A 22,534-nucleotide genomic window follows, 5' to 3' on the forward strand; every position below is an offset into this window, starting at 1 on the left:
AAGCTTTCTCTGCATCTATTGAGATGATCATATGGTTTTTCTCCTTCAGTCTGTTAATATGGTCTATCACGATGATTGTTTGCGTATATTGAAGAATCCTTGCATTCCTGGAAAAAAAACCCACTTGATCATGGTGTATGATCCTTTTAATGTGCTGTTGGCTTCTCTTCGCTAGTATTTTGTTGAGGATTTTTGCATCTATGTTCATCAGTGATATTGGTCTGTAGTTTTCTTCCTTTGTGACATCTTTGTCTGGTTTTGGAATCAGGGTGATGGTGGCTTTGTAGAATGAGTTTGGGAGTGTTCCTCCCTCTGTTATATTTTGGAAGAGTTTGAGAAGGATAGGTGTTAGCTCTTCTCTAAATGTTTGATAGAATTCGCCTGTGAAGCCACTTGGTCCTGGGCTTTTGTTTGTTGCAAGATTTATAATCACAATTTTAATTTCAGTGCTTGTGATTGGTCTGTTCATATTTTTTATTTCTTCCTGACTCAGTCTCAGCAGGTTGTGCATTTCTAAAAATTTATTCATTTCTTCCGGGTTGTCCATTTTATTGGCATAGAGTTGCTTGTAGTAATGTCTCATGATCCTTTGTATTTCTGCAGTGTCAGTTGTTACTTCTCCTTTTTCATTTCTAAATCTATTGATTTGAGTCTTCTCTCTTTTTTCTTGATGAGTCTGGCTAATGTTTATCAATTTTGTTTATCTTCTCAAAGAACCAGCTTTTAGTTTTATTGATCTTTGCTATCATTTCCTTCATTCCTTTTTCATTTATTTCTGATCTGATGTTTATGATTTCTTTCCTTCTGCTAACTTTGGGGTTTCTTTGTTCTTCTTAATTGCATTAGGTGCAATGCTAGGTTGTTTATTCGAGATGTTTCCTGTTTCTTAAGCAGGATTGTATTGCTATAAACTTCCCTTTAGAGCTGCTTTTGCTGCATCCCGTAGGTTTTGGGTCATCGGTCTCCATTGTCATTCGTTTCTAGGTATTTTTTTTATTTCTTCTTTGATTTCTTCAGTGATCACTTCATTATTAAATAGTGTATTTTTTAGCCTCCATGTGTTTGTATTTTTTACAGGTCTTTTCCTGTAATTGATATCTAGTCTCATAGCGTTGTGGTCGGAAAAGATACTTGGTACAATTTCAATTTTCTTAAATTTATCAAGGCTTTATCTGTGACCCAAGATATGATCTATCCTGGAGAATGTTCCATGAGCACTTGAGAAAAATATATATTCTGTTGTTTTTGGATGGAATGTCCTATAAATATCAATTAAGTCCATCTTGTTTAATGGGTCATTTAAAGCTTGTGTTCCTTATTTATTTTCATTTTAGATGATCTGTCCATTGGCTAAAGTGGGGTGTTAAAGTCCCCTACTATGATTGTGTTACTGTCAATTTCCCCTTTTATGGTTGTTAGTATTTGCCTTATGTATTGAGGTGCTCCTATGTTGGGTGCATAAATATTTACAATTGTTATATCTTCTTCTTGGATCAATCCCTTGATCATTATGTAGTGTCCTTCTTTGTCTCTTGTAATAGTCTTTATTTTAAAGTCTATTTTGTCTGATATGTGGATTGCTACTCCAGCTTTCTTTTGATTTCCATTTGCATGGAATATCTTTTTGCATCCCCTCACTTTCAGTCTGTATGTGTCCCTAGGTCTGTAATGGGTCTCTTGTAGACAGCATATATATGGGTCTTGTTTTTGTACCCACTCAGTCAGTCTGTGTCTTTTGGTGGGAGCATTTAATCCATTTACATTTAAGGTAACTATTGATATGTATGTTCCTATTCCCATTTTCTTAATTGTTTTGGGTTTGTTATTGTAGGTCTTTTCCTTCTCTTGTGTTTCTTGCCTAGAGAAGTTCCTTTAGCATTTGTTGTAAAGCTGGTTTGGTGGTGCTCAACTCTCTCTGCTTTTGCTTGTCTGTGAAGGTTTTAATTTCTCCATCAAATCTGAATGAGATCCTTGCTGGGTAGAGTAATCTTGGTTGTAGGTTTTTCTCCTTCATCACTTTAAATATGTCTTGCCAGTCCCTTCTGGCTTGCAGAGTTTCTGCTGAAAGATCACCTGTTAACCTTATGGGGATTCCCTTGTGTGTTTTTTGTTGTTTTTCCCTTGCTGCTTTTAATATGTTTTCTTCGTATTTAATTTTTGATAGTTTGATTAATATGTGTTTTGGCATGTTTCTCCTTGGATTTATCCTGTATGGGACTCTCTGTGCTTCCTGGACTTGATTAGATATTTCCTTTCCCATATTAGGGAATTTTTCAACTATAATCTCTTCAAATATTTTCTCAGTCCCTTTCTTTCCTCTTCTTCTTCTGGGACCCCTATAATTTGAATGTTGGTGCATTTAATGTTGTCCCAGAGGTCTCTGAGACTGTCCTCAATTCTTTTCATTCTTTTTTCTTTATTCTGCTCTGCAGTAGTTATTTCCACTATTTTATCTTCCAGGCCACTTATCCATTCTTCTGTCTCAATTATTCTGCTATTGATCCTTTCTAGAGTATTTTTAATTTCATTTATTGTGTTGTTCCTCGTTGCTTATTTCCCCTTTAGTTCTTCTAGTTCCTTGTTAAATGTTTCTTGCATTTTCTCTATTCTATTTCCAAGATTTTGGATCATCTTTACTATCATTATTCTGAATTATTTTTCAGGTAGATGCCTATTTCCTCCTCCTTTGTCTGTCCTAGGTCTGGTGGGTTTTTACCTTGCTCCTTCATCTGCTGTGTGTTTTTCTGTCTTCTAATTTTGCTTATCTTACTGTGTTTGGGGTCTCCTTTTTGCAGGCTGCAGGTTCGTAGTTCCTGTTGTTTTTGGTGTCTGTCCCCAGTGGCTAAAGTTGGTTCCGTGGGTTGTGTAGGCTTCCTGGTCGAGGGGACTAGTGCCTGTGTTCTGGTGGATGAGGCTGGAGCTTGTCTCTCTGTTGGGCAGGTCCACGTCTGGTGGTGTGTTTTGGGGTGTCTGTGGCCTTATTATGATTTTAGGCAGCCTCTCTTCTAGTGGGTGGTGTTGTGTTCCTGTCTTGCTAGCTGTTTGGCATAGGGTGTCGAGCACTGTAGCTTGCTGGTCATTGAGTGAAGATGTTGTTGTTGAGATGGAGATCTGTGGGAGATTTTTGCCATTTGATATTACATGGAGTTGGGAGGTCTCTTGTGCACCAGTGTCCTGAAGTTGGCTCTCCTACCTCAGAGGCACAGCACTGACTCTGGCTGGAGCACCAAGAGCCTTTCATCCACATGGCTCAGAATTAAAGGGAGAAAAACAAGAAAGAAAGAAAGAAAGAAAGAAAGAAAGAAAGAAAGAAAGAAAGAAAGAAAGAAAGAAAGAAAGAAAGAAAGAAAGAAAGAAAGAAAGAAAGAAAGAGAGAGAGAGGAAGGAAGGAAGGAAGGAAGAGAAAGAAAGAAAGAAGGAAGGAAGGAAGGAAAGAAAGAAAGAGGCTAAAATAAGATAAAGTAAGATAAAATATAATAAAGTTATTAAAATAAAAAATAATTATTAAGAAAAAGCTTTTTAAAAAGTAAAAAACAAACAAAGAAAACGGACGGACAGAACCCTAGGACAAATGGTGAAAGCAAAGCTATACAGACAGAATCTCACACAGAAGCATACACATACACACTCACAAAAAGAGGAAAAGGGGAAAAAATAATATGTCTTGCTCTCAAAGTCCACGTCCTCAATTTGGGATCATTCGTTGTCTATTCATGTATTCCACAGATGCAGGGTACATCAAGTTGATTGTGGAGATTTAATCCACTGCTCCTGAGGTTGCTGGGAGAGATTTCCCTTTCTCCTCTTTGTTCGCACAGCTCCTGGGGTTCAGCTTTGGATTTGGCCCCGCCTCTGCATATAGGTCTCCTGAGGGCGTCTGTTCTTCGCTCAGGATGGGGTTAAAGGAGCAGCTGTTTCGGGGGCTCTGGCTCACTCAGCCTGGGGGTAGGGAGGGGCACGGAGTGCGGGGTGAGCCTGTGGCGGCAGAGGCCGGCATGACATTGCACCAGCCCTAGGCGCGTCGTGCGTTCTCCCGGGGAAGTTGTCCCTGGATCCCGCGACCCTGGCAGTGGCGGGCTGCACAGGCTCCCCGGAAGGGGGGTGTGGATAGTGACCTGTGCTCGCACACAGGCTTCTTGGTGGCGGCAGCAGCAGCCTTAGCGTCTCACGCCCTTCTCTGGGGTCTGCGCTTTTAGCCGCGGCTCGCGCCGTCTCTGGAGCTCCTTTAAGCGGTGCGCTCTTAATCCCCTCTCCTCGCGCACCAGGAAACAAGGAGGCAAGAAAAAGTCTCTTGCCTCTTCGGCAGCTCCAGACTTTTTCCCGGACTCCCTCCCGGCTAGCCTTGGTGCACTCACCCTCTGCAGGCTGTGTTCATGCCGCCAACCCCAGTCCTCTCCCTGCGCTCCGACCGAAACCCAAGCCTCAGCTCCCAGCCCTGCCTGCCCCGGCGGGTGAGCAGACAAGCCTCTTGGGCTGGTGAGTGCCGGTCAGCACCGATCCTCTGTGCGGGAATCTGTCTGCTTTGCCTTCCGCACCCCTGTTGCTGTGCTCTCCTCCGCAGCTCTGAAGCTTTTCCCCTCCACCACCCGCAGTCTCCGCCTGCCAAGGGGCTTCCTAGTGTGTGGAAACCTTTCCTCCTTCACAGCTGCCTCCCACTGGTGTAGGTCCCGTCCCTATCCTTTTGTCTCTGTTTATTGTTTTTCTTTTGCCCTACCCAGGTACGTGGGGAGTTTCTTGCCTTTTGGGAGGTCTGAGGTCTTATGCCAGCGTTCAGTGGGTGTTCTATAGGAGCAGATCCATGTGTAGATGTATTTCTGGTGTATCTGCGGGGAGGAAGGTGATCTCCGCGTCTTACTCTTCCGCCATCTTCCTCAACTCCCTGTAGTATGTATTTTATGCACTATATATTTTTTTCTCTAGTATACATTAAGATAAATGTATAACTTATGGCTTTAAAGAATTTGGACATGTACATCCTAAAACCCTCTTGCCAATTGATGCATTCTTGGAAACCCAGCAGGTTGACCCCAAGGACGGCATTTCAGTCACAAGAAAATCTCGGAATAGTTATTAGCTGAAGAAAGCCCCTCATATGGACCAATAGGCCCAGAAATTGGGTTTTAATCCAATGAAGAGGTTTGGTTTAGCACCAGAAAGGACGAGAGCAGGCAGCATGCCTAGGCAGCATATTGAAGACGTTTCCAGAATCCAACCCTTGGTCCAGGATGACAGGCAGCCTGGGAACCCACTCTGGAGCAAGGCAAAGCTCAGTTCCAACCTCGGCAAACAGGCAAGGTGAAGGCAGAAATGATCAAGATGACAGATAACACGCAACTGTGAAGTTCACACAAACCCCACATCCACAGATGTTAAGGATTGACCTTATCAGATGCAAGAAGGCTTTTTACAGCAAACCCCGGGCACTGATTAGCCTTCTATTTTTAGGTCATGTTTCCAAATCTCTAGAAGCAAAATAAACTAACTGATACCAGGCAACATTTATGGAGCACTCCCTATAAAACAGAAACTAGCCTGGGTGATATATAAGGGCCCCTCTTTTCCCCTCACAAAAACCTCGTGGGGTAGATAGTATTATCCCCATTTTACAGACACAAAGCCTTGGAGTGTTAATAATGTCACCAGTGCTGAGTGACAGGACTGGGATGGCCAGCAGAAATTCCTGCGAGATTCCTCGTTCTAGTGACAGTATACTTGGTGATTCAGGGAACACACTTCAGACAAACAAGCTGGGTTCAAATCCTCACTCTTCACTTGATCTAGAACAAGCTTCTTGAACTTGAGCCTCGCTAGTTAATTCATTTGTGAAATGGGTATACTAATACCAGCTGTATAAATACTCGGCGTGCCTGGCTCATAGCAAGTGCTCAAAAAAAAAAAAGTAGGAATTGCTATTACCAATTATATAATTGAATTTGTGATTATTGTTTTTGAGAACTTCTCAAGTGGCCATAATTCCGGCCTCACCCCAGGAATACCTCCTCTAATTAGCTGATAGAAAGACTCACTTTAAATTCTAAATGTAGCATACTCCTAGCTCCTATTCAGACCGAAACCTGGTATAGGAGCCCTAATTAGCTTATCTGCCTTGGAAAATCTCTTGGCTGTGATCAGAGGTCCTGGAGACGTCTGTGGTCACACAGAAAGCCCAGTTGGTGCGCCAAACCCCACCAGCCTTAAATGCTGTGCACTCTACTCCCAGACCTCTCCTAATGCCTCTCCTAATAGGACTTGGCTGTCACCAAGTCCTATTGCCCCAGCAGCATGGAGGGGATTCTGTCAACACAGAACCACAGCAATCCAGCAAAGGTGGGCTAAGTGCTCGGTTGGACTTGGAAGCAGCATCTTCTATTTGTACAGCTTAGACACTGGACAGTTTCTGAGGAGGTCTTCATTTCCTGCCCCCGCCCCTGACATGGGCAGATAGAGCCCTGAGCTCACACGTCACCGCCCACCTGTTCATTCAACAGAAGCCACAGCACCTGGACAGGGAGACATCACTGTGCACACTCAGGATTGTGTTCGGCAGCAGTAAAGCTCCTGGGAGAACAGCCCTGCCCCACCCCGCCCCCCCAGTTTTGTTGTGTTCCTCCTGTGTGAGCGCTGGGGAAGCCACAGTTGAGGCTGGTGACCTGCCCAAACACACACCAAGCTTGAGCGAAAAAGCCAAGGGTCCTCCCCGATCCGTCTGACCTGAGGTCCTGGCCTGTCTGTGGATGGGCAGTGCTGTCTCCTACCTTCCCTTGGCTGCTGGCTGCCTGGCTCTCCCTGTGGCTGAAGCCTTGGTCCCCAAGCAGGCTTCTCCTTGCCCTGAGCTGTAGTTTTCCCTTTACATAGCTCACAAGGCTATGCTAACTTTATGACTTCATGGTATCCACCCACCACTCTGCAAAGCCCCCAGAGTCCAGCAGCAGTCTCGTGCATGTTGGTTGAATAAATGAGCAGAATCCTTGCTTTGCTATTACCAGGTTCTACTCTCCAACCCCCCCACCCTAGTTCCTGGAAGTCTGGGGTCCTGACCCTGGACTCTGCCCTCTGGTGAAGACCGTCTAACCCTGAAGCATAGATAGCCCAACCCCACTGCCTGCCTGTTGTTCAGCCCTTCCACTCATTAGGATGTCCATGAACTTCTCCTGGACTTCCGAGTCCTGACCCCGATGTGCCAGAGTGACCACCTGTGGCCTCTTACTACCATCCTAGCTGAGCCTGTTCCCCTGGACAGTTCCCCTGTTCCCCTAGGCCTGTTCCCCTTCCATTCTCTGTGTCTGATGCTCTCTTGTCCAATGCCCAGAGGTTATCTATTTCTTCACCCCAGGGCACCCAGACAGCCCCTTCCTTCTGGGCTTAGTTTCCCTGAGCCTGGCCATGCCTCTCCTCCCATAAGTATTTATTATACGTGGTCCCTGGGCAGGATGCTGGAGACACACAGATGAATACAGTCCATTCCCTGCCCTCAGGGAGATCACAGACTAGAAGGTGAGCCATAGGAGATGAGAAGGAGGCTAGTGACCAGGCAGATGGGGCCACCCTCACAAGACCTGTGATGTTTGAGCTGGGGCCTGGTGGGCTTACAGGCAAGGAAGTGGAAGGGATCCTAGCACAAGGACAGCCATGAATACAGAAACAGAGGTGGAAAGGGCAAGGCAGGCAGCAGGTGCTGTGGTGGGAAGTTTGGACTTTATACCTTTGGTGGTGAGTGGCCACTGAATCGGAGTGGGAGAGGGGCCTAGGAGGCTCCACATGCATTCCTCACCATCCTCTCACTGTCCGCTTATCCATTTCATCACAAATGGGCCTGCTTACCTGTTGCTCTAGCATTGCAGTGGCGAGGCCCATGGGTTCAGTCACGGCTCTGGAGGTCTGCACAAGGGGCTGCGGGAGCCATGTGATTAAGTTGGGAGGAGCTGGGAAGGTGAGCTCAAGGGTTCTGCTAGGAACTCCTGTCATTCTTCGTTTCACCCTCCAAACCAAATTACAGTGATTGCATTTTCAGCCATAGAACCCATCCGGCCACACCCCCTGCCTTCTCAGGGCTTGACCCTCTCCATGAGCCTCCTTCTCTACTTCTCTCCCCATGGACTCCTTTACACTGGCCTTTTTTTTTTTCTGGCAACACTGAACTAAGATGTGAGATCTTAATTCTCTGACCAGGGATCAAACCCATGCCCCCGGCAGTGGAAGCGGGGAGTCTTAACCACTGGACCGCCAGGGAAGTCCCGATTCCTTTTCATCGGCTTTTAACATGCTCAAGTCTTTCCCACTAAAAAATAACAACCAAAGGAAGACTCATCCAGCTACTTTCTTCTTTTTCTTCTTCCCTTCTAAGTCGAGCTTCTTGAAAGATTGTGATGGCCTCCCTGTCGTCAATCCAGCCAGTGTCTTCTGCTACCAGTTCTGCTGAAACTGCCCTTACCAAGGTCACCCACGGCCTCCTATGGCCAAGCCCATGGGCAGTTTTCAACCCTTGCCTCGTATTAGCCCTGCTTGGTGGCACTGAACCCTGGTGCTGCTGCTCTCTCCCTGAAAGGCTTTCCTTTGGCTCCACAGACACAGCACACTCTGGCTTTTCCTTGTTCCCTGCAGTGGCCCCATCCCCACTCTTCTGTGGGCCTCCCTTTGCTGGGGCATCTTTTAAATATGGCTGTTCTCAGGATTCTGGGTCCTCTCTCCACCCTCACATTCTCATGCAGGACACTCTTCCACTCCCGTGGCTTTGATGACCACGGAAGTGGAAGAGTGTCATGACGAAAAAGATGGCTCCCAAATCTATATCATCAGCCCAAATCTTTTTGCTGAATTATGAACTTCTGTGTCCAATGGGCCATGGGCAAATCAAATTCATATTGTTACCCCCCTCCGCCATTTCTTCCTCCTTTTGTATCCCTTTTTTTCAGTGAATGGTATCAAAACCCACTCAGTTGCCCAAGCCAGAAATGGAGTGTCATCCTCAACTCCTCCCTCCCTCACCCCTGTCAGCTAATCCACCTCTGCCTTCTGCTGGTCTTACCTCCTTCATGTTTCTTGAATGGGTCCACTTTTCTCCATTCCCAATGTTACTTCACACCCCCACCGAGGCCACCATCATCTCTTGCCTACTTTATGGCCTACTAGCCTTTTAACCAGGCTCCCAGACTTGAGTCTAGTTCCTCCGCTCCATTTTCAATTTTGCGGCCAGAGTGATCTATAGAAAATATAATTCCCTTGCTTCAACCCACTTTCCACCAGTTGCATTCAGAATAGTATCCAGATTACTTATGCCATATAAGACCCTTCATGATCTAGCCACTGCCTCCCCCTCCAGGTACCCATATCCAGAATCTTATTTTACAGCCTTGCTGAACAGCCCATGATCCCACACACATGCCACCTACTCTATGGCTTTTGAACTTTTATCCATGCTGCTGCGTCCTCCTCCTACAATACAAGTTCCATCACTAACATCTCCCTCGTCCCAATTTGATAAGTCCTTTCACTCCTCAGTGAACTCCCTCCAGAATGCCTTCTTTGACCCCCTAGGACAATGACAGTGCCCTTCTCTGGCTCCTATGGCCATGTTTATTTCCCCATTGAAGTTATTTACGAAGTTGAGTTGTGCAATAAAGAAGGTAGCTGAGACTTGCCATCGTATTCTGTGTCTGAAAGCCATTTCCAGAGCTACATTTGTTCATAATGTACTTGCCAATATGAATTTAAAGATCAGAAAAGGAAATTGAAGTCTTATTGGAGTGAAGAGAACCTCTCTCTTTTAGGAGAACAGCATAGCATGGGCTCAGCATCTCAGTAGCTTAGAAGTGGCTTATTTGCCCATCATTTTGTTCGCTTATTTTAACTTCTTCTGGTGAATGTATGGCTACAGGAAATCTACAGGAGTAAGGGTGTCTTTAGAAAGGTAAAACAACTCTTAGAAGAAAGTCTTACTGGACAGGGAGTGGCAAAGATGCAAATAAAGTTTCCCTGGCCAGGAAAGTCCTGCCTATCCTCTTTGCCCAGCTGGACATCTTCCTGGAGGGACAAGGGCCTGGTTCTGCTTTCAGAAGGCTGGGCCACTCACTGTGCTTAATTGCCCTTCCAGTTTGCCTCTATTGTCCCAGGGATGGTGCCGATTTCATTTCTGCCTCTCAGGAACTTTGCACAGTGACTGACACTCAGTGGGAGGCTGCTTTCCCAGGCTGGTGCTCTGGGGAAGTTCATGACATTGTATCAAAGATGCAGGGTTGAAAAGGAGTGTGTTTAACTTCACAAAACTAAAATTAGAATAGCCTACAATTGATTGTAGTTAAGAGTAATGAGAAAGATTCCAACCAAATACCTAGGGATTCACTTCTTTAAAAGCCTGTTGTTAAGGTCATGGACCAATGCAGGTGTTGTAGGACATGTTAGACTTTCTCAACTCAAACTTGTTTAAGCCACCAAATATGTATGGAGCACCTTCCTTGTGGCAGGCGGTGTGCCAGGTACAGAAGTGAATAGGATGTGCCCTGTGTCCACTCTCACTCTGGGGATCACCAGAAGGTTATGTCTGGGAACGCTGTGTGCCAATCATGACTCCCAGCAACATGAGACCCATCAAGGGCCTGTGATAACATGGTCAGCCCAGGAGGGATGCAAGCATGGAGGGAAAGTCGTGGAGGGCTCTTCTTTTCTCTCAGGTGGGTGATACAGGTCCATCTACCACTGCCCGTGGGTCTGTCCAGCCCATCCACCCTGAAGTGGGGTCTGCAGAGTGCATTGTCCCCCATCCTTACCCCCACCCCCAGGACTGTTGCTCTCTGAGAGGGACAGAGAGTTTGTTCTCAGACCTCTGTGCTCCTGTTCTATTCTCAATTGGAAATTGCTGATCTCAAAAGACTCCCAGTGGTGAATAATTCACCTTTTGACCCCAATCAGCTTGAATGACCTTCCTCCATTTGATAACCTTTCTGTGACCTCAGTGACTGCCCTGTACAGCCCGCAGCCCTCAGGCCCATTGATAATTTGGACAATACAAAACCTCTGGCTACTTTTGAAAATGACCCTGTGACTTCTATATGAACTGCAAGGTGTGGCCATGAACACGGAGCTCACTCTGAGGGATCTTAAGTGTCCTTTGAGCCTTCCTGGTGGCAGTGAACCCTGAATGGTGCCTGTCTGCTGCTGGTACCCCATCACGCTGTGCTTCTCCCTTGCTTCACTTTCTGGGGGAGGAACTCATCATGCTTAATCAGTTGGTGCCAGAGCCACTATTGTTTCAGAAATGATAATGAAAGTTCCAGGCCAGCCCACAAAGGCTTTCCTGGAATGAAACATAGCTGGTGGCATCTTTGTTAACTGATGCATTGAAGATTCTCACCTTCCTTCCTGTCTCATCCTTCCTGCCCTCCAGTGTTCTTGGAGTCCTATAGGCTTCAGTCCTCACTGGTTTCTGTTCCTCTTCACAAATGGATGGTCAAGGGTAACTTCTAATCCTCATTGGATTTAAATTATCCTAGAGGTCCTCGGTGTGAGCCCAGTGACCTGGTTCTACACATAACTTGGGGAGGGGGTTACAGGGAGGTGGAAGGAGACATATGATCTTAGAAGTACGTATACCTATTCAACATCTAAGAACTTCAATGCTTTTCAGATGATGCAATAAACACGTGTCTGTAGATTTATCTACTCTATTCTTCATTCCTATCTTCGAGTATTAGAGAGGGGCAGGGAGGGGCCACAAGGAGGTGAGTCATAATCTCCAAGGCTTTCCCACAAATCGCCTCCATTCCCATAACTCCTGACCCAGGAACATTAATTAAGCATCTCCCACCTGCCTCCTATGTCATCCCCGCCCCTGTGACTCCTGGTGGCTGCAGGTGGTTCCCCTGGGAGCCATACCCTGGGCAGCACTGCATGGCTGTAGGTTCCATTTCTAACCTGGCTCTCAGGGCCACAGGCCACTGACCACTGTGCAAAGTGTGTTTTTAAGAAAGGATCTGAATTAGAATTAATTCTCTACCACATGGTGAGGCAGCCTGTCTAACTGAAATTCAGAGGACTGGGGTCTTGCTGCCACTAACCTTCTCCCCAGGGAATTCTTTTCATGGTGTGAGTAAAGTCCCTTGGTGCTAAAGTGCAGGTGGGCACTGACATCTGGTGCAGGAGACCAGCCTCTCCCATCCCTCACGCCCAAGAGTGTGAGGGTTCATTTCCCTCTTCCTGGGCAGCCCAAGAACCTCGATGCCTATCATTGCCTGAGTCAAGGGCTTTATGTCTATTATTACTAATTGTTAGGAAGGTAGGTTTGTGCAGTGCAGTGTTTCTCCAAGTGTGATCCCTGGACCAGCAGCATCAGTACCACCTGACAACTTGTGAGAAATGCACATTCTTGGGTTTCCCTTCTGAGATCTACCGCATCAGAAAACTCGGAGGTGGGGCCCAGTGACTTGTGTTTTATTTAACACACCCTCCAGGTGACGCTGATGCAGACTTAGGGGTAAGCCCTGCTGGGATGGAGAGTAAGAGCACGGAGTCAGACAGCCTGAGCCACATGCTGGCTCCACCATTGTGTGATCTAAGATAGGTCTTTGTATTTCAGTGTCCTCACCTGAAAATGGGGAACAATAAAGCATCTGCTGAGAGTTAATACATGTAAAGTCCTTAGAAACATGCCTGGCACGGAGGGCCTGCCCCGGAGTGTTAGCTAGGCTTCCTCCAAGGTAGTTATCACCAGCTGACTATGCACCTGACGAAACTGATGTCAGAGAGGTTAGAGACCTGCCCTTGCCCAGAGGGAGTACACAGGGTTTCACTCTCCGGAGAGGCACTGCCTTTCGGGCTATGGAGGGGGCGATCTTGGCCTGTGAAGCCGTGCTGGGCATCTACAGGGAGGGGCCGTGTCCAGACTTGGTGACATTCTTGCCACTGGGAACTATGCCTTGAGGTGCCCAGGCCTTGGCTCTGCTGACCCCTCATGCTTTCCCCTTGTGTATGTTGGGTTCTTTCTCTTTCTCTCTTTTGTGGGATCTTACAGACAAAACTTACTAAAGGGCATGACATGACCTTCACCTTGACCTTGCTTTGTCCACAGCCAGGAGATGGGCTGGCCTTGGTGGAGGCACAGTGAGGATTTCAGGCTCAGGAGGCTGCCTGAGGAATTTGGTTACAAATTAGAATTCATTCCTGTGGAGAACTGAGAGTAGATTAGCTGAATTGCTTAGGCTTGTAAAACATGGCATGGACTGAGGTCGTGGGGGTAATTAGCAAATTGTGCATGGAATTGGTAAGCTATTAATAAGGAAAGTTTTCTCTTCTACTGGCTATATGGCTGGATGGGGGCCCCTTGCAGCCATATGCCAATCTGCTGAGACAGTTCTCTCCATCTTCTCCCAGCCCACTAAGCAAAGGGTGGAGCTTTAAGATGGGGCTTCTCTGCATCAGAGCTGTACCCCCAGGCCTAAGAGCCTCTTTGAAAGGGCCTCAGAAGGTAAGGATCTCTCCAAGTACAAAGTTACCTCGGAATAGGGAAAAAGGCTCATCTCACCTTAAATATGTTTGAAACAAGCTACGTGGGAAACCTAGTTTCTTTCGCTGCCGCATCCCCCCACCCCCCGTAACTGTACATTCACGGACCCCACAAGGAAGCAGTCTGGAATAGTCTTCAGTGGCTTTTACAGATTTGGCCTGGATGTGAACTTCTCAAATGCAGTGTGTAAACCGAGCTCAGGGCAGATCGTGCGTTATCGGTGATTGTTTATGTTTATTTGCCAGTGACTTCTCACGCTGCATATTTGAGGCTTCAGAGCCTCCTATTTATTTAGTTCTTCCTTTGGGTCACTCCCGTGAGAGTGATTCTCACAAACTCTGCTTCTCGGGAGTCCCTGGGTCCAGTCTGTGTTTCCCTCCCTCCCTCCCCTATTAGAGGAAGAAGGGCAGTTATAAAGGATTCTCCTACAACGTGGCATCTGGGAACACACACTCCGACACCATTCTATGTAAACCCAGACATGCTTCTGCTCATTTTAATTAGACAGATAAAATTAGCAAGGAGATTAAGGTAGAAGGAGAAATTAAAAATATTTAAATGTTAGGTGGAATTTACAAAAGTGAATTGAACACTGTGGTACAGGAAGGAATACAGAGAAACACAGACACATCTGAAACATTCCTCGGATGTCACACAGCTTAAGCCAGTCCCCAGACGAGGGAAGAAGGACTTGCCCTCGCCATCTTGAATTGTAGATTCCAGGGATGTGGAAGAACATTCTCCAGAAACACCTTCCTTCTCCTTCTCTTCAGATGTCACCAAGAATAGTGAATCAGTCAGTCTCATTCTCGAATGTCCCACACTGCATCCAATTCAAACCCACTCACCTGTTTCCTGTCTGAATTTGCAAGCCCTCTGGAGTTTTTTCCCCCTTTTCATTTTATTTTTCTCCCTACCCTGTCTCCTCATTGAGCCAATAGGCCAATGGAGCCAATCAGAAAACCAGACCAACAGCATGCCCTGGCCCCTTTGGATCTTCCAGGGTCGAAGACTTCCCAGTTCTTTCTTGTTTGCATCTGTTACGAACAAGTGGTCATTTTATAACACAGACATACATAGGCGTGCCCTTGAACATGGAAACAGGTTTTTCTTTTTTTTTTTTCTTTTTCCAATTTGTGGTTTCTTTTTTCCTTTTTGCAGAAAATGCAAACAAAAGAAAAACAAGGTTTCAATTGAAGGTACATCTCTTCTTCAATATGAAGACATTAATTGAATTGGTTGGATTCCCCATGCAGTGGTCAGCAAGGTCCTTTGGCAACTGACAAAACATCTGGAGACTCAGGAGCTGGGGTTTGTTTGAAGAAACTTCCCTACACGAGTCATGAGCAAAGGGAGATGGATGTGGGGGGAGGGTGAGGACTCAGGGAGGAGGACAAAAGGAGAAAAGAAAAGAATGTCATTGGTGAGGAAGAAAATGGGAAATTGCTTCTGTTTCTTCCCTCTACCTCCTTCCCTTTCTTCTTGTAGATGGATGACTCCAGCCCACCCAGGGTGGGAGCTGTGTTCACGCTTGGTGCCCCAGACACATATTGTTTTGTCTTCACTTCCGTCAAACATCACCTTTGTGTATTTTTATTCTTACATATTTGGTTTCCCACGTCATCTTAAACCTGCGTCTGTCACTGAGAAATGAAGGTTGCCTATTAGGAATAGGTCCAGTTTATTCTTCGTTGATGAGAATGCATTTCTCAGCTGAAAAGCCAGTCTCTCCAGGACATTCCACAGTGGTCAACCTCTGGTTCCCCCCCGAGCCTGGTCCTTTTCCTTCCTCTCCTCCCCACAGAAAACGAGAGTTCTCATGCCATTGCCGTTGGTGATTGATTCATCTGGACCCTCATAGACAGGATGCTGTTCAGGATCTTCTTCTGATGACCTGCCAAGGTGACGCCTATTCTCAGGAGGTCTCTAGGTGGGAAAAAGCCACAAAAGAAGGCACGTTAGTGCTTTTCACAGATCAAAACTCGTCACAGAAGGCAAGCTCCTGATAATAGTGGGGTAGGCAAATAAAAGTGTTTAAACTCTAATGAGCCCAAGTTTACCCGAGTCTGAAAAACACCTAACTAGATATTCTCTTGCTCTATCTCACTTCCTCCAAGCAGTGGCCCCCACCTCCAATGCCCCCTCCAACTTAGATGACCCTGGAAGTGCTGTGCCTTGTTGCTTGCCTGCGGGTTCTGGAGCAGCCCTTCCTTGTGTCCATAACCCTAGGTGGGCTAGAACTTTCCTCTGCTATTTTTTTTTTTAACAATGCAAGCACACACTGTATGGGGCTTCAGTTATTCTGTGAGGTTTCTGCCTAAATTAGTGATCGCCCACTGTGATTGAAAAGATGTGAGGCTTGCCTGGTTTTCTGATGTTTTCCCCTGAGTTTCCATTTTCTGCCTCTGTTTGAATTTTAACGTCATGAATTTTTAAGAAGGGTGATCTCAAAATAACTTTCAAATATCTGCCCGAGCAGGAATCCAAGGAAGATGTTTAGGGTAGGGATTTGCACTGGATTCATCTCTGAACTGTGAATCTTAATATGAACAAGTTCATGGCTTATACTTGTCTTTGGGGAGACCCATACATCTTTTTTTAGTTAATAATATTACAGTACTTGAGTGCTTCCCATGTGCCATGTACTAACTTATTTATACCTATGGAAGCATTTCATAAAAACTGTCAAACCACTCAGAGTCAATGATAATAATTTACCAGCCATCATTTCTCATGTGTGTCCTGCAGGCAGACAATAGGCCAGTTGCCTTGTATGTACTATTCCACTTACCTCTTAGCACAAACCAAGAGGTGGGCACTATTATTATTTGCCCCTTTCTAGAGTAGGGCTCAGAGAAGTTAAGTAACATGCTCAAGATCACACAGCAGGTAAGCAGTGGAGGAGCTGGGCTTCAAATTCAGGATGGCCTGGCTCTCAGCCACCCTGCAGGGCTGCTCTCAGAATTCTTCTAACGTCCTGACTGTATTCCCTGAGGACCCCCCCTGCCGCAGCCGAGCAGATCGCTCTGTGCACTGTGCACAAGGTGTATGAGGAGGCCCCTGTGCTGGGCCCCCGTCCACAATGCCTGCGCTCTCCTGACCCCTCCTTTCAGCTGGCTCTCAGTCCCCCGAGGGCTGTCACTGGTCTAGATTGTCAAATTGCCCACGTCTTTTCAGCACACAAGTTTGAGAGGTATGCTTGGATTTTGAATTCACAAATGGTCCCTCAATCTACTTTATTTACGTACACATATTCTTTTCCTGCCTTTTTTCTCTCAAGTAGCAAACGAGAGTGCTCCAATAGTGTGTGGACATTTTTTACTTTGAAGTAAATCCCTTACTTTTCAGTTTCACTTTCCTTTTATTTTTCCTCTAGCTCTTTTTCATGTGGCTATTCCCAGACTGAGGGAATTACTCCATTTGACTCCTTCAGTTTGTGGGGGATCGGGTGATGATGGTCCCCGTACGCAGCCCCATGACAGTGGGAAAGCAGGCGCAGCCCTGCCTTCATGGACGCCCACTCTGCCCCTGAGCCCCGGCATGCTTTTCAGCTCTGTGGGCTGGGAAAGCTGGTTCTCCACTGGGAAGGGGTTAGTGTTTATTTTTGGTGTCTGACGATAACTCATAATGGTAAGGACGTTTTTAGGCATCACCAGGAAATGAACTCAGGTTTGAAAAAGTGAATTCTGGTGTTGAGTGGATCCAAGGCTAGAGGCACATCCAAGTCATTTCCTGGGAGAAACTGGAGGTTCCATCATTTCAGGCAAGAATAAACTTGAGAGACATGAAGCTGGACTCTATGAAGACTGACTGCAGAGCCGGAATCTGGGTTGGAAGGCTGACTTTCAATAAGCCATCCCCCTGGGGCTCAACTACTCAGGATGGATGACCCCCGCCTCTCCCCTGGGACTCAGCAACTGGCCTGCCCCAGCAGGGAATCCCAGCACCCAGCACTGAACCTGACACAGAACAGGTGATCAGTAAGTGTTTGTCAACTGCCTGGCGGACTGATTTATCCTCTGTCAGGGAAAATGTGTGTCATAGGCTACCAACCCTGGTGCCGTTAGTACACGTCACAGCTGGGCAGCTGGTAAGGTCCCTGCTCTGTGTGTGTGTGTGTGTGTGTGCGTGTGCGTGTGCGTGTGTGTGTATGTATTCAAAATTCGACTTGCCCACTCTATCCAGTGGTTCCCAAGCTTTGCTGCACATTAGAATCACCTGGGGAGTTTTAACGTCCTGATGCCCAGGTCTCACCATGTACCAAATGAATCAGAAGATCTACATTGGGTGTAGGAATCAGACGTCAGTAGTTAAAGACGCCCAGGCGACTCCAGGGTGTGTATAGCCAAGTATGGCCCCATGTGGCCCTGGATGGACAGGCTGGAACATATGGACCCGGCAGTCAGGAAAGCAGGTTTCTGTTCCCGCTTTGTCACTCCTGATGGCCGAGTCTTCAGGCACTAACATCACCTCCTTTCTGAATCGCTGAATAGAAGGGGTGGAACTAAATAGAGATTTCCCAAAATGCAGGCCCAGAAAACCCCACCCCTCTGAAATACGCTTCCATGGTATTTAATAATTTTATGTGGGTTTCTTTACTTCGGGATTTCTTACGGCCTTTACAATGCTAATATGTGGAGTGACTCTCCAAGAGAGTGCTAAAGTGCTCAGTATTTCCCAAATTTATTTGACCATGGGACCTTTTTTCCAAGGAGAACCTATTAACATTTCCCAGAGCGGGTACCGCTCAGAACATTCTTGGGGAAATGATGGACTACGTGGGCCTTTAAGACCCTTTCTGGCTCTCATCTGATTTGAATAATTTTAGTTTTTGTATTCTTCCACACTCTTATGGGGGTTGCAGCCTAGAAAATAACTAGTGGGGGATGGAAACGTCGGCTTATTTACAAGCGCTGTCTAAGCACGAAGACAGGCTCCCAGTACATCGGAGATTGCTGCTGAATCAGGCTCTGCCTCTTCCTGCTATGCTGTTTAAAGTGCTGGCTGGCTGTGTTCTTTCCAGCTGGATGCTCTCTTTGATGGGCTGAGTTTAAAAACTTAAACAGAGGAGAGACTCTCAGTGATTAGGCAAATGACATATGGCTGTGACTTTGAAGAACTCTCATTTGGGACCCAGAATAGATCTGGGCCTCCCCACCCCAGCCCTCCGTCTTCCCAAGGCGCTTCCCCACCAGGTCCGATTCTGCGCTGAGGTGGAGCCCTGAGGATGAGGCCAGAAGGCATGACTTGCACCACGGGTGATTGCAGGCAGGGAGCCTTGACCCCACCCATGGGCCGGACAGAGGTGATTCCCGTCACTCACTCCGACGTCATCTGGGTGACCAGCTGGAGGGAGGTGAAGCCGGCGGTGAGGAAGCTGTCCCTGTACTGGACCATTTTGATGGCACTGAGCCAGTCATCCACGGTGGTAAAGGCAGTGAAGTCTGGGATGGAACGGTCGAGCAGGGGCTGGGAAGGCCTGGAAGACAGAGGGGAGTAGGTGACCCCACAGCTGCAGGGGCGCATGGGCAGAGGCACACTCTGGGCGGACGGCAGACTTCATGGAGGTTCAGCACCCCTGGTGGGATGAGGATTATGCAGGAAACCCAGGCTGACCCTTCCTTCCCTACACAATCCTGAGCTTGCATGGTTTCTCAAGGCCAGGTGGCCAGTCCCCATGGCTCTGGGCTCTGTCCCATGCCGGTCAGCCCAGACGGGCAGACTGGCACAGCAGGCAGTCTGAAAGGAAGAGAAGGACCACAACTCCTTTGTAAACTGAAATCTAAGAGCTTCACCAACCAAAGATATGCTCCTTTAACAAATATATAAAGTTCACTGCAACCTCTCCAAATCTATCGGTAACATTTTTTCCTCCGGGTTCCGTCCTCAGCTAACAGAAAGAAATGGAACAGAGCAGCCCACCACTGACCTTCTCGGGCATGTTCTCAAAGCAGAACCCCCCACCCCAGGTACCCAGTCCAGAAATCAGGGTACCATCTTCACATCGCCCTCACTTTCAGCACCCGTGCCCAACCCTTCACCAAGTCATAAAGATTTGACCTTCAAAATCTCTCAAACTCAACGTTTCTTTCCACACCATTAGCCTGACTTAAGATGCTCTCTTCTCTACCATGGTTACTACTGCCATGTCCTCCTACCAACTCTGTCTTCATGGTCCCCTCAACAACAGGTCCATGTTATAGCCTGGTGCTCTTTAAAATATGGAGATGTGATCCTGACAATAACCCAACTCCTGACCTGATTCATGTCAAACCCTTCAGTGGGTGATCATTGCTCTGAAAACCAAGCTCCGAAGTCTTAGCAGGGCCTAAAGGCTCTGAGTGTCTGTCTCTCGCCCACCTCACCAGCCCCAGTCCCCACCTGGTCCCCCCACAAACTGCACTCCCAACACGCTGGCCCTGTCCTTCGCACACTCGGGCCTCTGCACATGCTGTACCCTTGATCTGGAACCCTGACTCTCTACTCCCATCTTCCTTTCATTCAGTTAACGCACCCTCCCTCCTCAGCTCGCAACCAAAATAACAGGCATCAGGGTCGCCTCCCTGACGCCAGACCAAGGTGTATGCTCTCCAAGCATCAGGCACTTCCCTGCCGCACTGGCCAGTGAAGTCTCAGTTTGTATTTCTTTGGGCAATCATCTGATTAATGTTCGCTGCTCCTAAATGATTCTAAGCTCCATGAGGGCATGTCTATCTTGCTTATTCTATACAGTCAGCAAGGGCACAGTGCTTAGCACATAAGCACCCAATAAACTCTGGTCGAAAGGATGAATTAACAAATGAGTTCACTCTGCAAATGTAAAGGAGTGATGTACAGCTGACTGTGGCTGACAGCTGACAGTTCTGTGCATTTGCTTATAACAAATCCAACTGCTCTGAATTTCTTTGTCCCACATCAGTCAGGGCCTTTACCTGTTAATAGGTTGGCCAAGGTTCCAAGTCTGCAGCTCCACCTGCCTCATGCGCTGGTGTGGTTAACAGAAAGGGTGCCTTCCTGAAACAGGATTGCCCACAAGTGGGGTCTCATACCAGTCAGACCAGATACACTCAACTACTACAGAGCCCAGTGCCCAGCCCACCTGAGGCCAATGGAAGGTAGAGATACAGATATGTTATCTTTTCATCTGTCTACAGCCCATGCTGGAGGCAGGGGATATTTCAGAGAGATGGAAGAGAAAAAGGAAGGGAAGAGTGTTGGAACTTCTTCCATCCGTGGATAAGCTCAGCTGTCTCCCCCTTGCTCTCAGTAGACTGAAGGCTAGGAGCCTCGCTCTGGGCCCTGCCTGACTGTGAGACCACTCACCCCTAGGAGCCACCCGGCTCCACTAGACTCACACGGCGGTGATGGTTGCCACAGTCTTGAGACTTGCTGGGTTCCGGATCATCTTGTCCAGGGTGTTGACAATCTCTGCAAATCGGGGCCGGCTGTTACGGTCTTTTTGCCAGCAGTCCAGCATGAGCTGGTGTAGAGCAGCTGGGCAGTCCATGGGTGGGGGCAGCCTGTAGTCCTGCTCAATGGCATTGATGACCTGCAGTGACACACATGGGAACAGGTGTGATTGGGGATGAGCCACCAGCCAGTCATTCACAAATTAGCTTCCGAGGATGGAGCCTCCTTACCCCAGGTGCCCCGCCTTCTGTGCTCCTATACCTCCCGCAGTAAGAGATTTTACATGTACTTGGCTTTTCCCCCTACACTGTGAGTTCCCAGAAAGCAGGGCCCACCTCTTCTTGTGCCTTTGTGTCCCCAGCACCTGGCACAGGGCCTGACACGCACTAGATGGCTGTAAATGTTTACTGAAGAATGGTTTGAGCTTCTCCCTGAGAGGACGTCAGGCCCAATTCTGCCTTATTGGCAGCTGGTGGCACCAGGGCAGATGAAACAATGGCACATGGGAAACGTGCCAACTATTTGCAAAGGACACCCACCAAAGCCCATCGTGACCTCATCCTTTCACTGCTACGGGAAAAGAAAGTGGGAGAAGGGATCACAATTTGATGGAGGGCCTACTCCATGCCAAGGACCCTCTAGATGCTTCCTAGGCACCTTCTGCCTTAACCTTCATGAGGCAGCGACAGGAATTGGGTAGAAGATAATCTAGTTAAACAAATTGGTTCGGTACAATGACAACAGTGGAAATAACAAGGTGATCCAACATGAATATCTCCAATCAGGTTTTGTTAATTTTCGCAGACTCCAGGGGACAGTTTTGCAAAGATTTTAGGATCTTTAAGTCCTTTTTCTGTTCTTCAGATTGTTGTGTTTTTCACCCTTTACTTCTTAATTTCTAATTCATTTAAAACAATTATGCCTGCTCTGTAATTTATTATAACACAATGGAAGGCCAGGAATACAATGCAGGCCTTAAGATGTTACAAAAATGTGCCTATTGAAATGGAAATATACTCACATTGTAATATTAGGCAAAACAGCAGGCTGCGTAAGTGCAGGTATGGTATAAAGCAGGTATGGTATAAGCTTGCTTTTGTAAAAAAGCAAGAATCAAAACAAAACAAAAACTAATAATTACACACATGCATAGAAAAGTCCTTGGAAGGATCTGTATCATGGAACTAACGGTGGTTGCCTCTGGGCAGGCAGAAACATGAATGCCCTTTGTGTTTTTCTTTTTGTTTCTTTGTACGTTTATTTTCTATAATAATTAGGCATTGACTTTACATTAATATAAACAGTTAAAGCACCTTTAACAACATAGGGAATAATTTGGAGTTCAGGGATTTTCAGGTATTTTTGCCTCTACTTTAAAAAATGTCAGATTCATTTCAACTGATTATTCTTTTTTTTTTACTTTGTAAATTGGTCAGAAAGTGAACATTCTCAATCAGTTTATAGTTTTACAAATTCTATGCACAGGATACAGGGCATGAGACGGGGCATGAGATAATATAATAACCTGAAGTCATTAGAGATAATCAAGGTGTATTATTCCTTCTATTCGATGTGGCAGAAAAACAAACAAGCATACAAGCCACACCAATGTGACCACTTTATAAAAAA

The 22,534-nt window shown here is 46.7% G+C and overlaps 1 protein-coding gene across 1 annotated transcript in view; it reads right to left on the reverse strand.

Moving 5' to 3' along the window:
- Positions 1-15,249: 15,249 nt before the first annotated feature.
- Positions 15,250-22,534, reverse strand: part of EPHB1 (EPH receptor B1) — a 285,588-nt gene continuing 278,303 nt past the window's right edge. The window contains exons 14-16 of the mRNA XM_073803646.1: positions 20,851-21,044; positions 18,819-18,974; positions 15,250-15,421 (exon numbers count right to left, since the gene is read on the reverse strand). Coding sequence (XP_073659747.1) covers positions 15,313-15,421; positions 18,819-18,974; positions 20,851-21,044 — 459 coding nt within the window. The 3' untranslated portion in view covers positions 15,250-15,312. The remainder of the gene's footprint in view (positions 15,422-18,818; positions 18,975-20,850; positions 21,045-22,534) is intronic.

The sequence above is a fragment of the Tursiops truncatus genome, chromosome 4, assembly GCF_011762595.2.
Source record: "Tursiops truncatus isolate mTurTru1 chromosome 4, mTurTru1.mat.Y, whole genome shotgun sequence".
Lineage (NCBI taxonomy): Eukaryota > Metazoa > Chordata > Mammalia > Artiodactyla > Delphinidae > Tursiops > Tursiops truncatus.